The 16,724-nt window shown below is 35.1% G+C and overlaps 1 protein-coding gene across 1 annotated transcript in view; it reads left to right on the top strand.

The window, feature by feature from the left end:
- LOC143179687 (uncharacterized) overlaps nucleotides 1–13,491 on the top strand; it is an 86,812-nt gene extending 73,321 nt beyond the window's left edge. Inside the window, exons 8-9 of the mRNA XM_076379000.1 lie at nucleotides 8,673–9,136; nucleotides 12,348–13,491. Coding sequence (XP_076235115.1) covers nucleotides 8,673–9,136; nucleotides 12,348–12,449 — 566 coding nt within the window. The 3' untranslated portion in view covers nucleotides 12,450–13,491. The remainder of the gene's footprint in view (nucleotides 1–8,672; nucleotides 9,137–12,347) is intronic.
- Nucleotides 13,492–16,724: the final 3,233 nt, after the last annotated feature.

Genomic DNA, 16,724 nt, shown 5'->3' with positions numbered 1-16,724 from the left:
CTACCTTCCTTGACAGATTAGAAGCTCTAGGTGCATTCTGCTGCTTCTCGATTGTTCCTTCGTTTTAACGAATAATGTTACTATAAGCTATTGTAAAAAGTATCTTCACAATTTGTTTATTATTTATAGATGTGTTTTCCTTCATTAATTAATATATTCTGTTTATAAATTACCTGACTTCGATTTCATGTGTAGAAATATTACATCTAATTTAATTAATACATGCGACTTACTTTCGCCTGTAGCTTATGTTAATACGTTCTCATCTCAGTAACATATCCTACATTACTTGCTTTTGAAAATTATGCATGTTGTTTTTTATGCACATTAATGTAGATTTTCTAAACAATAGAATGTCAAATCAATAAGTGGAATAATTTTTTAGATATACTGCAAGTACGTAATACAAACATTGTACTAAAATCAATTGCAGTTTCTCGCTGATCAAAATTCGAAAACTGTAGATCTTATACATATCCAATCTACTTCAGTTCGTTATTATGTTTGAAGTAGAATAAGAATAAGATTTTTCCATATGAGACTTCGTCTTTGAGGAAAACGAGTTTGAACATTTATTAGGTACAGTCGGGCACAAAAATAATGGATTACCAGTATAATCTTGTATTCCAAACTTTATATTTCGAATAAACGTACAACCAGCGACACGACAACGTTACATGATATTACAGTACAGTATACAGAATTTACATACAAAAAGTAGTTTAATTTTTCTATACGATTATGGAATAATAGACGATAAACTCAAAAAATGCGAAATTTTATGTTACAAAAATATTGGGACACTTTTTTAATTGTAGTTATAACATAAAATTTAGTCAATATTTAATATTTTATCTAATATTCTTTCTGTTTGAGAACGAGTTTTAATCGATTTGGCATATTATGAATTATTTTTTGTAAGTAGTTCGTTCCGATTTTCTTCCATACTTTTGCCAAACGACTTTTTAATTCATCTATAGTACCTATTGTTTGTGTGTGGATCCTAGGATCGAGTTCATCTCAAAAATTTTCAATGAGATTCAAGTCTGGAGATTGGGAGGGACCTCTAGCTGTTTAGAACAATTGTAGAGTAAGAATTCCTGTACAATCTTGGTTTTGTGCTTAGAATCATTATCCTGATAAAATTTAAATCCCTCTCCAATCGCTATATTTCTGTTACTTTTTCTTAAATTACTCTTTAAAATACTTGAATACATATTTTTATCCATAATATTATCTATAAATATCAATTCATCAATACCAAAGCTGTATATGCAGCTCCACACCATTATCGATAAGCTTGCTGTGTTTTACAGTCGGTTACAAATGTTTTGGATTCAGTTATTCTTTGTTTTTTCGTCATACTCTCACTGTTCCATCACCACCATGAATGCTAAGCTTACTTTCGTCCACAAAAATTACAGAGTCCCACCATTCCCGTTCTTTTGTTACATACTGTTTCGTGAACTGTATTCTCTTCTTTCTGTTAGTTGCATTGCTTGCATTGGTTACGTTACAGGTTCATATACTATAAACCAACACATAAGATACGGATAAAATAGAATTTTGAATTTTTACGATATAAACAAAATAATAAAATTCCTAATTAGACTACTTTTGTGCATAAATGTGCCCTGAAACGAGTGGCTTTAAGAAAAACATATATGCGTATAATGTTTTCGTCATTATATTATGATACATGTTGTTTATTGTTTACTAAATGTAGTGTCGCACTTGTTGCAAACTTTACGAGAGAATCAGTGTCAGTGACCCTTCGTAGATAATAATGTAGCAAATAAAGATGGTTTATGTGTATTATAGTTTATATAATCATTGTTCATCAATAATTATTATTTACTATATGTAAACAATTGAAGATTTTCCAGAAAATATGGTTTGATTGAAAAATTATACAAGAAATTCCGATAGCCGAGTGCGAATAGGTAATGACACATAATCTGTAGGTTCCATGAAGTCGAATCTTTCGATAATTTTTTGTTTTTTTTTTCTTTCAATTTTTATTTTAAATAATTATAATTCTCGTATACTTTTGCACAGATTAGAATTGTTTTGTAATAAAAACTTTTCACATTTTTCCAGTGGTTCCACTTTTGGAGTAAATATGTAGAATGATATTAATGTGTTTGAGTCGTTTCAGCTTCTACAACGAAGATGCCACCGATGACACACCTCACAACAAAAACAGCGCTTTTTAGAGCTACTATATTTTCTTAAACATAGACAACACATGGTTCAACTTACAACATAATTGTTCAGTTATCAAGAATTGAAAAATATCCTTCCATTCATAATTTTGTCTCATCGGATGATCGGATGATTCTGTCTCCAAAGTATAAGATAGCTCGAAACAATTTTTTAACAAGATTAGTAGTTTTTATTACAAAACAATCCTAATCTATGAAAAGGCATACGAAAATTAGAATTATTTAAAATAAATATAGAAAGAAAAAAATGAAAACCTATCGAGAGATTCAACTCCACGGGACAAGCAGGTTATGAGTCATTAATTACAGGATGTAACAAAAATGTTGTAGTTCCTTGAAAGGGGTGATTCAGGGAGTGATTTGAAACAACTTTTTTCTTAACGAAAATGTTAGATGAGGCTTCGTTAACGAGTTATTAACGAAAAACACCGGCTAGTGAGAGCGCGAGTTTGCCGCCCGAGCGACCGCGGTAGCGTCGGGTACGCGCTAGGCGCTACGGTTGTACTCCGAACAAGAAAGTCGGCATGCATCGGAGGAAATAGCATTAGTACGAAAATATTCGTATAACGTATAAACGAAAAAACAACGCAACAAAAAAATGAACGGAGAATTGGAGAATTAACGTTGAAGATAGAAATCTTGAAAATAGTCTGCATGAGATTTAAAAAATAATAATCATTAATGGATTAAATGCAATCCACGTGTAGTTTGTAAACCTGTACCACTGGGTCATTGTACCGATCCTGGTCATCGACTGTCGAAATGGTTTATGCTAGAGTAGAATTTTTTCAAAGAAGCTCCTTGTGCCCCCATGTAGTTTAAGCACCTCAGACCAAAGCAATAAAGCCATAAATTACCTAAACGCGTGCTCCGGACATCTGCTAAGGTGGTTAGACTAGTCCTAGCAGCGACAACTCGACACGTGTTGCTAACAATTTTTCTCTTATTCTTCGGGGAGGGAAAAGACTTTCTCTTCTTCGCGGATCGTTTTGGATCGATGCACGATGTGTCTATTTTCTGTCCCGAAGCATTGGATACGTATGCAGTAAAATAGTGGAGTGACCGCTTTTGTTAAACTGCTTGATGGTCCGTTCGTTGTGCACTTTTGCAAAGCACGTGTTTTCTCGACGGATACTGATTTTTTTCTCTCTCGATCTTGTCGTCGTAGTGAGAGTTAACTTATAATAGGAACGATGGGAAGCATAAATTATTTTGACAGTCGATGACCAGGATCGGTACAGTGACCTAATGACACAGGTTTACAAACTACAAGTGAATTGTATTTAATTCATTTAATGATTATTATTTTTTAAATGTAACGCAAACTACTTTTAACGTTTTTATCTTCAACGTTAATTCTCCAATTCTCCGTTCACTTTTTTGTTGCACTGTTTTTTCGTTTATACGTTATTTGCATTGGAGATTTACGTATGTCCTCTCCTTTCACATCAAGTAATTATTATTCTTGATTCTCTTGAAACAAAAAAATTGTGTATTCGTGTTTTTACATTGCACGTAGTTTTCCTCGATTTTAGTTTGTTAGAATCGCTTAAAGTAAGTGATCTAACTAGGGTCCGGACAAGGTGAGAGTGAGGGTATAAAAAAAGAAACAAGTACACTTGATTAAATTTGAGTCGGCCCTGAAAAGGGCTTATTAACGACCTTTACTTTTAATTTCTTCGACGTGTACGCAGGGGCGGGGGCTTCTCTGTTTCTCAGCGTCGGGCTCCTACGAGTGGCGATGGAGCGAGGCCTTGGAGGTCCAATCGTCCTTTGACGCATTGTCAGCGACGTTGGCGTCTGAAAACGAGAAATAGCGGCGGAACCGCAGCGGTAAGCGAGAGTGTAAATCAAGCTGTACCAAAGATTCCCAACTCCAGGCTGTGATCACGAGCCTATGTGGAGGGGATAGCAATACCTTGCCTGTAACGTGAAGGTAATGCAGTGGACTGTATTATCGACTCTTCTTCTGGTGCGAAGAAGAAGTCGATGAGCGAGAGGCTTGAGAGGAGGGGGGATCTCTTCTCTTCACCTTGCACCTTATAGAAAGGCTCGTTTCGTACGAATCCCGATAACTTGGGGATTTGCGAGCGGGGGGACACGCTATAACTAGCGATTGCTAGTCCTGGAGGCTGAGGACGGTCAGAGGCACCGCGACTCCGTTCACCTCACCGTGTGCTTCTATTCGTCACACGGGGGTTGCTTCCAAACGGGGTGGCAGAGCGCGAGTAACGCAGAGATGATAGGCACGTACGTTAACTCTCTTTGTTGTAGCCCGTCGCTCAGGGATCAACCAGGCAGCGGCCTTTGTTGGTCCTTGACGAAGACGAAACTCAGAGAATCAGGGTAGACACCGATTCCAAGGGCGCAAATCTCGCTGAATTGTCACCTTTTGACGAACTAGGTGCTCTGTCGTACGTACAATACGTATTAAATCGAGCAGAGCAACTCCCCAGTCGCAGAAGACAACGGTTCAGCTATGAAGCAAGTAGGATTTCAAGTGTCTGGCGACCAAACTGCTTAAAATTGTGTAACTGCGAAACGCGAAACACGCTAATTTTGTCGCTACGCGGCGCTCGCCAATTATCTTTTGTATCGTTCTAATGTGATACGATTTACTCTCTCTCTCCTTCAGGCTCCGATGTCGACATCGGGTGTGGAGTTCAAGTGGAGTGTTGTCGTTACTCGACAATGCTCACCTTGTTTGAACTTCAATTTTAACGATAAAAACAAGTCATACGACAATTGACCGTGTTTTGCTGTTAGAACAACGGAATTTCCAACCGAAGGCGACCTTCGGTCGGTCACGTATACCGACAGACCACGAATCTCGCGGACGAGCCAAATGCCCGTTATATAACCGCTTTTTGAACATAATTAATTATTCATTTCAAGTGATAAACAAAAAAGGACTCGGTATTATTTGTTATGTCCCTTTCAGTTTTCATACTGCTATTTCCTTCGATGCATGCTGACTTTCTTGTTCGGAGTGTTGTGCCTCGCGTGGTGACTTCGCAGGACGAGGGACGGGATATGGCCTTTGGGTCCGTGAGCGGTTAAAGGATTTCAAATCCACCGCGTGATTTCAACAAAACTCCGTTTATTGAACAAATAGCTGAACAATTCAGGAGATTACAGTGGTCGCTTCGACCTGTTCTCGGCCGTGATTTGCTTCGAACTCCTCGATTTTCAACTCTCTCGAGTTCTGTTCGGCGTTTTTTGGTGAGGTCGCACATTACCATATATGGTTCTGTTAGCAACAACGTTAAGATGTCGATGCTGAATTAGTGGAACGTGCTTAGCGGAACGCGTGTCTTTCTAGAGCGTTCTCGGGTGACGCAACTATGTTACACGGATGGGCATTGTCTGGCACAACAGGAGTATAACCGTAGCGCTTATCGCTACAGCGGCCGTTCGGTCGACAAACTCGCGCTCTCATTGGCCGTTGTTTTTTCTAAATAACTCGTTAAGCCTTTAAGCGTCATCTAACATTTTCGCTAAGGTAAAAGTTGTTTCAAATCACCTCCCGAATCACCCCTTTCGAGGAACTACAACATTTTTATTCGTCCACACTGTCTTCACAATTCCAAGTTAGAACCCCTCGCAGCTCCCGCTGTTAACCACGCACCAGTTCGTCTGCAACAGTTAATTATCTTCGCTCTGAGTTAGTAACATTATAGAAAAATAGTAAGGGCCATTATGACGGAATGGGATCACCAAACACAAATATAAGGGTGTTTCATAACATGTGAGATCCACTTCGGGAGTTGATTGTTTGTCTAAACACGATGAAAAAAAGTCATATAAACACATGTCCTATCTACAGTGTGTCCCATTGAATGAGAAATCTTATGCGCCGCCGGCATTAGTGTTACCCTATGTACACCGCTGGGAGGTTGCTCTGTCAGATTTTGTACATCATGGTAGCTCCAAAAAGAGTCGTTTGTGCATTTGCATTGATTTGTATGTTTATAAGCAGTCATACCTAAGTTTTCATTTGCCCTTCAACGTGTTTCTCATAAAATATGACACACTTTTCGATTCTTCTTAAAAATTCCTTTTCTACATTTCTTAACATTTCTGGCATTATTCTTGCACGTGCGCTTGAGTGAAGTACGCAAGAATGGATGCCAAATTGACATTTTAGATATACAACACCTTTAGTCTCTGGGATACGACGGCACAAACTAGCAGCTGTGTCTAAAGAAGAAATTCATTTATGATACGGCGGAAGAATCTTTCAAACAGACGTTCTATTGTAATATAGTGTGTGTATTTTAGATTTTTAGATACACATTTATATCTTTCATTAAAAGAAGCACCATTTTTGGAGTCACCATGATGTATAAAGTCCGACCGAGCAACCTTCCCGCGGTGTACATCGGGTAACGCTAATGTCGGCGGCGCATAAGATTTCTCATTTAATATCTCCAGATTGGTTAGCGCAAAATACATGTGTAGCTAGTGTTTTGAAAATGTTTTAACGTCAGCTATATAAATAGAAAATAGAAAATATAGCGTTCTATTAAAAAAATACCCGTGACCTTCATACAGCTTTTCAAGGTCATCACAGGGTCAATTTGATATAGCACGATTTGAGGTTAGGGTTATGAATTGGGGGTTTATATCACTGCCACTGTTAAGATCTAATTATCACTTATTATTTATTGAATGCAGGAAGAAAATTGTCTGTCAAAACTCGATTTCTTCATATTCGAACTCACAGCTGTTTGTTACAATAGATAAAACACACACACTGTATATTCGTTTGAGATATAGTGAATTTTATAAACAGAGCAAACTCGCTGTTCGGCTTCTCTTTTTATAGATCGCAATAGTTTGTATTGGACTTTTTTTCTTAATCGGAAAATAACAGCCACAAAGTACGTTGATCTTTTGAACATGCGTTTACATGAAATATTAAAGGAAGTTCCAGTTGATATTAGACTTCGTATGTGGTTTATGCATAATGGAACTCCGCTGCATTGTAGCCGAAATCAACATTTTGTAAATACATGGATTGGTTGTCGTATAGATTCTATTACATAGCCTGCTCCTTCTCCGTATTTGAATCCATTAAATTTTCATTTGTGGGAATATTTAGAATCTATTGTATACGCAACATCGACTGAAAATGCTGAAATTCTATGAAATAGAATAGAGCAAGGTTTCCAACAAATCTGAGAAACACCAGGAGTGATAGAGTAACCAGATCGATAACAAGATGAGTTACTCTAAGACAAGACAGGCTTGTTTTTAAATGCAAGGTGGTCATTTTGAACATCTTATGTAAGAGTAATTAAAACAGAAAATTCATTGTGTCTCATAAGCGAAGACAAATAAGGCATGTGTTTATGTATCTTTTTTCATTGTTTTTAAACATACAATCAACTTCCGAAGTGGGCCCTACATCTTATGAAATACTCTGTATACTGTATAAGCGGAATCACATACAACACATGAAGCATCTTATAATAAAAGTTTCGCAATGACACAAAGAAAGACAAATAAATTATAAGGAATATGATGATGACACTGATACTGAGCACGTTTATTGACGCCTTTTTATACAATAGGTAGTTAGTGAGTGGAGGAAGATATAGCTAAGGTGGATAGCATAACACAGATTACACCAGCTATTAATTCACCTGTAAGTAACTGTATCGACTCTTATTTTGGTTTTATTATAATAGTCAATTGTTTTTGGCTTTTTCTTGTTATATTCTTGTCATCGTGTATTATCAGGATCTCATAATAGCAGTACCCATGTATATCGTGGTCATAGAACAACATCAGCAATTTTGGTCATTGACATAAGGGTTAAAATATATTTGGATATACCATTGTCAGCTATTCGACTATTATGCATTTACAGTAGAATTTTTTTATGAATTTTATTTACTTTCTCTAAGACTTTTAAGTTCTAGACCAATACTAATTATAATCATGATCAAACTTGTTTCTGCATTATAATAGGGGACAATTTTCTATTTTAAGTACCTTCGCATTTAAAGAATAAAATAGGTAATATAACTCTTATTGGTCTCTTATTTGTTTACAACATTTTCTCTATAAGATAATGGTTGCATGTGGTTTAAGTGTGGTTTTTTATCTTCACTTTTTGGCGTGTTTTCATAATTTCTTTGTATGTAATACAAGCTAAAATAACTGCACTGTTTAAAATCTTTGCAGCACACTTCATTGTAATAACTCTTTTAAAAGAAGGCCACTATAAAGTCCCTCACGTTTGTGTGAAAGGTTTCTACCCTATAAATATGTGACTAATCAGCACAAAGCTGTTTCTTTTAGAATAAAATCTCGTTACATTTTCCGCCTATTTTACATTTTTGTGATTCCCTTTTTATCAAATATCTCTGCCGGAATATTTGAGAGATACTTGAAACAAAGGGAGGACTACAGCTACATAGAAAAGAACGATATTTACAGGATATGAATCGGCTGGAGTGTCTTATGTGAATGGACATCGAACAAGCACCGATGAAAATCGCGATAAGATCAGCAACAGTGCTAGCAATTCGAATCCATACGCGAATGCTAATGCACCGCCTGCTCCTTTTGAACCATCAGAAGGATATCATCAAATGAATTCCGGTATCAATTTGGGTTATCCACCATATCCTAGTCATAGCGGTTCAAGCAATGGAAATGCACCAGTTTATCCTTTATCGAACCAGGGAAGTCGACAACAGGATTTAGGATATCCGCCTTATCCCACCAACAACAGGATGCCTATGCCAGGACTGCCTGGGCAAGGCTATCCTACATACCCTACATATCTTGCCCAGCCTGGTAACCCAGCTCAACCTGGTTATGCACCTGCGCCAGGGTATCAACAATACCCAGGATATCAGAATTATCCTACTCAAAATCGCATGAATTACGATAATAAGGTGAATTCTGTTAACCGGCGCAACGATACTATTGTTATGCAGCCTTCATCTTTACTAATTATTTGCCTGACTAGCTTTATTATGATGATTACCAGCAGATCTTGATCCCAATAACGGATATGATGACATTATATAGAATCCTCCAAAAGTGATGAATTAACTTTAACCATAACATTGCTTGATACATATTTTAGTTTTTTAAGTAAGAAACTTTGATCTGTAAGTTTAATTTGAAAATTCTAGGAATGCAAGAAATTCTAGAAAATTTTTTCACCAATTTCGATGACAATGAAATATATTGTCAAGATTATTATTTTAAACAATTTATTCTGTATATATACCTGGCGGTCAGCCCTAGTTTTCGAGGTATTAGCAAAAATATATCTAATGCCAAGTTCGAAAAGGATCGGCGTCAGTTTTAATAATCTTGGCCTTGCGTATGTATGACCACAAGGTTAAACTTACTGTGAGTATTAAAGTTATATAACCATAACTCTAATCCATATCGAGTTTAGTATGTTTTAAGTTATACATAAAAGCACAGTACTCAAAGAAGTTCAAGTTCACAAGAAAGTAACAAATATGCATAATATTAACCCTGTCAGTACTGTTCGTTATTGGTGTCACTTCTGACTTACACCAGCAAATCGCCAATAATTTTAGGAAGGTTAAATACACTATGTTAGAAATACTTTCCAATACATATATATCTCAGAAACTTAGTCTGATCGCTAGGTATATACCAGGTGGATGTACATAGGAAACGGTTATTCAAAATGTTGATTTCTACAACATACAGCGGCTCACATTAATATTCAGACATCGCAACACCTCATTCGTTACTACTCTGATAATCTGACAATAATAAGATTAACGTACTTCTTGTTTTTAGTAGAATATATACTCTACTTAATACAAATATTTCGCGCAAGAATATTCGGATATTCTATACATTTACATGTTTTTGGACTGTAATTGTTTAACTTAGTCTACTGTTATTACAATTTATAAACATAACATTGAGCAAAGTGCAAGGACATACCTTGGATTATCAGTTACTGTGCAAAAGTCATCGTGATTACTCGGAAATTTTGACCATGAGATGGAAAGGCAAAAGCATTCCATTTGATGTGCGATAATTAGTTGTTTATTATCGTGAAAAAGGAAAATCTTATCGAGAAATCGGTAATCTTTTAAATTTAAGTAAGAATATCGTGTCAGATGTAATAAAAAGGTACTCTTGCGAGGTTTAGATAGATTCAATTTCCCAAAGCAGACGGCTTAAAGTGCTTAACGTCCGAGAAAAACGTAATATTCTAAGAAAAATTAAGTAGAATCCTTGTTCTAGTACTATTTAGTTAACTTGTGAATTATTTAAGAAAACAGGAAAACAAGTTCATCCAGACACAATATGTCAGGTGTTGAAAGAATTTGGATATAACGAGGTAGAGCAGCACGTGAAAAACCACATGTGAGTGAGATGAATCACAGGAAAATATAAATTTCGCCAAACAATTTATTCATGAAGAAAAAACCTGGTTGAATGCCGTTATTTTCGTTGAAAAAAGTAGATTCAACTTTTTTGGTTCTGATATACCAAAAATAGTCAGTTGTAAATTAACTGAAGAACTTAATCTTAGAAGGGTAAGTACAATGGGCTACACTGTCATACGTACAACCAGTGCTCGAGGTATCCGCGCGGACTCATTCCTGGTAATTTCCACCAGATTTTTAAACACTTATAAGAAACGAAGCCCCAAAGGCGAAATCGTGATTTCGTGAAACACCCTGTATAGTTATTCCCAAGTGTTACATCCACCACTACAATCGCCGGATTTAAAGCGCATTGAAAATTTATGAGATTATTTAGATAGAAAAATTCGAACAATACCAATCACATAAAAGAACGAGAGCTAAAGCAACGATTACTTATAAAATGGAAGAATATCACGATAGATTATTTACAAACAAAATATTAAAATATTTATAATTTTATCAAGCATGTATTTTTCATGTACAAACATTACTTTTATGACGTGAAAGTAGTACGTTTTCCAATGTATTGTTTATTATACTACAAATTGTATTTAAAAATCATCGAAATTGGTGAGAAGGCAGCTTTTCTACAACTTTACCCTCTAATCACTGTAGGAGAATAAGAAATATTAATAGTATCATATGTCTGTGGTTGTAAAACGAATCAGTATAAGTAATATGTCTATTTTTAAAATATTGACATTTGAAGTTTTGAATCTTAATCTCTATCGTCGGTTTATATTTTACTGTAATCTCGTTTTTGAAGGAAACAATTTCTTTAATTCAACCTGTTTCTTTCAAAAGCATAAATTCTATTTTGTAAGCTTCACTTAAGTTAAAAACTCAGTTTCTTGAGCATGTGACTTCTGCCGTTTTATTTTGTAGCCATAAATATATTTATTTGTGTAATGAAAAAAATAAATGGCATATTTTATAGCATCACTGTAATAGCCGCTATATATGATTTTACGGCCATTAAGAGTTAATTACTTTTGTATTCCTTTCAATTTTCTTTACAATTTCTCGGTTTCAATATCTTTCTCTTGAAGTTTTCACCTTTCTAGTCTCTTTGACATTCAATTCAATTCAACGGTCTATATTAGTACAATGGTAAGAATAATATAACAAATACTAAATACAATGCTTCTAATACGATTATGATTAGAATTCTCGATAAGAGTTTCTTTTTATTTTAGAACAATGCGTCATTGAACAAGTAACCTTTCATTGGTTCGTACCAATGTAAATGAATACAATGTACTAGTTACATGTATATGTAATTTATAATATAAGAATACTCTATAGATTTGTTCTTTTTTCTTCTAAAGAATTTTTAGCTTTTCGATTTTCATGTACTTGGCGTCTAGAGAGGTATTTGAGCGAGTATCGTTTACAATATAACATCGAGGCTACTACACGTGGTACTCCCGCGACACGAAATTCGCGGAGAGGTAACCCCAAGGCGATACTCGCGATCGTTTCATGTTGCAATGAATTTGGTCGAAGTACGAATATCGACACGTTTAACCAACTGGGAGGCCTCGTGAGGGCTCAGCTTCTCCGAGTTATACCCACACGTGTGGTTACAGTGCTTCGATCTTTGCCGAAGTCTGCAGACTCAAAGGAAACTCTTGTTCTGCGACAATCAATTTGTTTCTCGTGCCTCGACTTTCAGCGACCACCAGGACCCGTTAGCGGATGGAGATATCCACGAGATTTTAACAGAGGTCGGAATCATCAGCGAAGTCAACAGAAAGCGCTTACCTCGATGTTGTAATCCCGAAATCTCATGCACGAAGAAGAACGAGGCTTCTATATTCACCAGTATTAAGGCCGTTGCACATCTAACAGCACAGCATCGGAACAACAACTTTCAGGTGTCCACGTGTCGATGCTTTTTGCCGCATATCTATCGATATGGCATCTATACAGTGTCGCTACGATATCGCTACGACATCTGCAACGTCTTAGCATACGCATTCCGAAACAAAATATCTTTGACAACTAAGGAGTTAGCTATTATAGCACTATTACTGCATGAAGATGAAAATACTGGAAAAAAGAGAAGGTATTGGGTACATAAGAGTCTGCAATTACGAAAAAGTGAGGGTGAATTTCACACACTGTATAGGCAATTAATTCGAGACGAAGAGAAATTTTATTAGTATTTTCGCATGTCCTCAATATAATACCAAATTATACTGAAAAAAATAAAAAATTTCATTCGGAAATGTAACACCAATTTTAGAGAAGCGATAACGCCCATAGAAAAATTTTCAGCGTGTTTAAGGTGAACGCAACTTTATTTATAAAAACTAATGTTTACAACGGCGATAGCTCATTTGTATTGTCTGTTATAATTTTTTTTATGTATTTTTTCAAATTTCATATCAGAAATAATAGAAAAAATTTTCTTTCTAGCAAGTGCAATATTATAGGGAGAAAATTTTTTTACTATTGAAGCCATATTTAAAAGCAATTTATCTGTATCATCCAGCTGTATTTCATTTATCTGTTTATTTGATAAAAGATACTCCGTCAAAACAGATGGAGCCGTATCTTTATGTTTGTATCTTTTTTTTAAAAGAAAAGTTCTTTTGATAAGTTGGCACTGACACTTCTAAATCTGCTATTTTATCAGTCGAACTTGTACTAGGCTCTGGATGTTCTATAACTGCATCTTTCAATTTTTCTTCTTCCAAATTGTTATGTATGTCCTTCTCAAGATTTTCGTTATCAATTATTGTTTCCTCATCCGTAAGTGAAATATTTATAGACATTATAGTTTGTCTCTCTTTATAAAATGGCAATAAAAACGACATTTCATCTTCATATTTCCGTTTTCGTATTTTTTCATAAGCTTAACCACTTTTGATATTCCTTTTCTTTTTTATTGCTCTTCTAAACGCCTGTCTTAAATTGTTCCATGTTTTTTTTAGAGAGAATTTCTAGAAATAAATAACAGTATATAATTCTATAAATTGGTTTTTACGCAGCTATTTAGCAACAGGAAACAGTTTCAGAACAATTGCTTTTAGTTATCGATTGGGTGAATCTACCGTTAGAGAAGCTGTAAAAGAAGTTTGCAAGGCTATTGTAAATACGATGATGTGTGAATTTATGCCAATACCATCAAAAGAACAGTAGAAAGAAATTGCAGATGAATTTTGTTGCAACTGGAATTTTCCTAATTGCTTGGGTGCAATAGATAGGAAACATGTTATAAAAGCTCCTCCAAATAGCGGATCATTATATTTAAACTATAAAAAAACATTTTCTATTGTTTTATTAGCTTTAGTAGATGCAAATTATAAATTCATCACAATAGATGTCGGTGCATATGGAAAAAGTAGTGACGGTGGCATTTTTGCAAATTCAAAAGTAGGTAAAGCTCTAGCTACATCAAAACTTCATATTCCAGTGGACAAAGCTTTATCTGACACTATTATTAAGATGCTCTTTATTATTGTTGGGCGATGAAGCTTTTCCTTTAAAAAACTATATTCTAAGACCATACCCAGGTTCTCAAGTTGCTGACAAGTACCTGAAAAGAATTTTTAATTATTGTTTATCACGTGCTAGAAGAGTTGTTGAAAATATATTTGAGATACTGTCACAAAAATTTCGTATATACGACAAACGATTGAATTTAAATTCAGATTTTGCCGGACTCGTAATTACAACAACATGTATATTGCATAATTTTATTCATTCAACAATGTCCTCAAATATTTATAATGAAAATTTAGAAGAAAATATGACTACACGAAACAATCTAAATACTATTCAAAGACAAGAAGGAAGTGCACCAAATTTTGCATTTGTTGTATGAAATACTTTTGCCGAATACTTTCTTATATCTGATGGAGCAGTCGATTGGCAAAATAACATTTAAACTTATATTTATAATATAATAATAAAAGAAATTTAATTTGTGCTTTGAAATGCATTGTCGTTATTGTAATTACCCGATTCTTTCAATTGCAGAGATATTTCACGCCAAACTCGGTCTTTAGTTTTAGTACCACTGCATGACTTACGTCATACAAAAATGGATATTGGCGAACTAATTTTATTAATTTTGATAGAATTTATGCGGTGCACTTATAATATAACGTCTATAATGGCGTATACATATATATGTATATATATTAAATTAAATATATATATATAGCCCAAATCCTGGCATTATGTTGATTAAGAATGCTACTACTTGAGAAACTACATTCGTCGGAAAATAACACGCGTTCTAAAAAGTGTTGTTCATTTTCCAATTTGCGTAGCATCCAAGAACAAACACTTCGTTGAGCAGCATAATCATTTGAATAAAATGCTTGAACACGGCGAATCTTATAAGGTCGTAAACCTTCTCTTTCAATTATTCGTCGCACCGTCTCATGACTCAATCCTACTCGTCGAGCTATATTACGTAAACCCATTAGTGGAAACGCTCGAACAAGAGCAATGACTTGTTCCTCTTTACGCCAATGACTGCGGGGTCGTCCTACCCCTCGATGAGGATTGAGATTCCGCAATATAACTTCTTGGTCACCAAATTGTTGATCTAGTCGTTGAAAATCGCGCCAATCTGGAATTTCTGCTGGACGTAATCGCTTTCCATTAATTCGCACTACATTTCTATATATTTCCCGAGCTAACACGTAGTTCCCTGCTGCTTCGTCACTAGCACGTAACATGTGTCGTAAATTTAAATATTTTCTAGAAGGCACGTTTCTCAATTGCGTGCTTACGATAGACCAGATCGTCAATATTAGCCGCGATAATGAATCGCATGAAAAACTATCAGCTATATGGTCGTAGTTCGTAGTCGTCTCAATCAAAATATTTCGCATGACAACATTCGGCGGGTATCATTAGTAAACTATTTCGTTGGGTATGAAATTATCAGAATCATAATACTCCTATTTCCCTAACTACAGAATGAAAGAATATTATGAACAAAGAAGCTGCAAACATTATAAGAAATGCAGCATCATATTTTAACAGAAGGGTTGAGATGCGACCCATGGTTTTTTTCACAAAGTTGGTCCTTATGACCAATAGAACACGATTAAACAAAAATTTTTTTTTATGTCAATTTCCACTAAATCGTAGGTGTAGAATCACGCTATGGTGGTCGTGATATATAATTTTGTTACATCCTATACTAATAAAGGAAACGCAATAAAGCTGCTCCGAAGCTTCCCACGTTATTTAACGCGATGCAAGGCGTTTTAGTTTAAAAGTATAAACAAATCTAACTCGAGGGTCTCGCGAGCCGTGTCAGCCGGCAGAAGGTTAAAGAATTAAATACGGAAAAAGTTTTGTTTTGTGCGTTTTAAAAGTTTTTCAAGATAAGACTAATTCATGCGTTTCTCACATTAGATAACAAATGTAATGATGTGCTAATAACCTTACAAGCGGTTTTATAGTGTAAGAAAAAGAAAAACAAATGTAATATGTTTGTTGTAGAGGCGCAAGTAGTCATAAGGTTGAACTTCAAAATGCTGTATTTAGTCCTAACCGAAGGTACAAGATAGCAATATAAAGCGAAGTAGTCCATATTACAACCTCGGTTTTTCATTACGTTTTGTTCCTTCTGTTGATATTTTGGTTTGAATGATACTGTCTTATTTGACAATAAGTATCCAAGAAACAACGATACAATAGTAGTTAACAACTAGCGACCTTTGGTCGTTATAAAAATTTTACCTATTAAACTTTGAAATTGTAAAGTTTATTCATAAGGCTCTTCCAGTATGAATAAAAAATTATTTAAATAATGACAGGAAAATTATCTATATTAAGTAACACATAATTATTTATTATTTAGATGAATTATTCAAGTAATATGATTTTCATTAGGTAATGATTGTGAGTTACTATAAAGCGAAAAGAATGTGAGTCCAATTGACTATAACCAATTATACTGTAGTATAATCTCATTATGGATGGTCATTATTATGATGCCTGTCATGGCATCAGATATGTTAACGAGTTTTTCTGTTTTAATCTGTTACGAGTCCAGACGAGTTACGTAAAGTAACTATGA

The sequence above is a fragment of the Calliopsis andreniformis genome, chromosome 5 (assembly GCF_051401765.1).
Source record: "Calliopsis andreniformis isolate RMS-2024a chromosome 5, iyCalAndr_principal, whole genome shotgun sequence".
Lineage (NCBI taxonomy): Eukaryota > Metazoa > Arthropoda > Insecta > Hymenoptera > Andrenidae > Calliopsis > Calliopsis andreniformis.
This window is presented reverse-complemented; position numbering and strand designations above follow the sequence as displayed.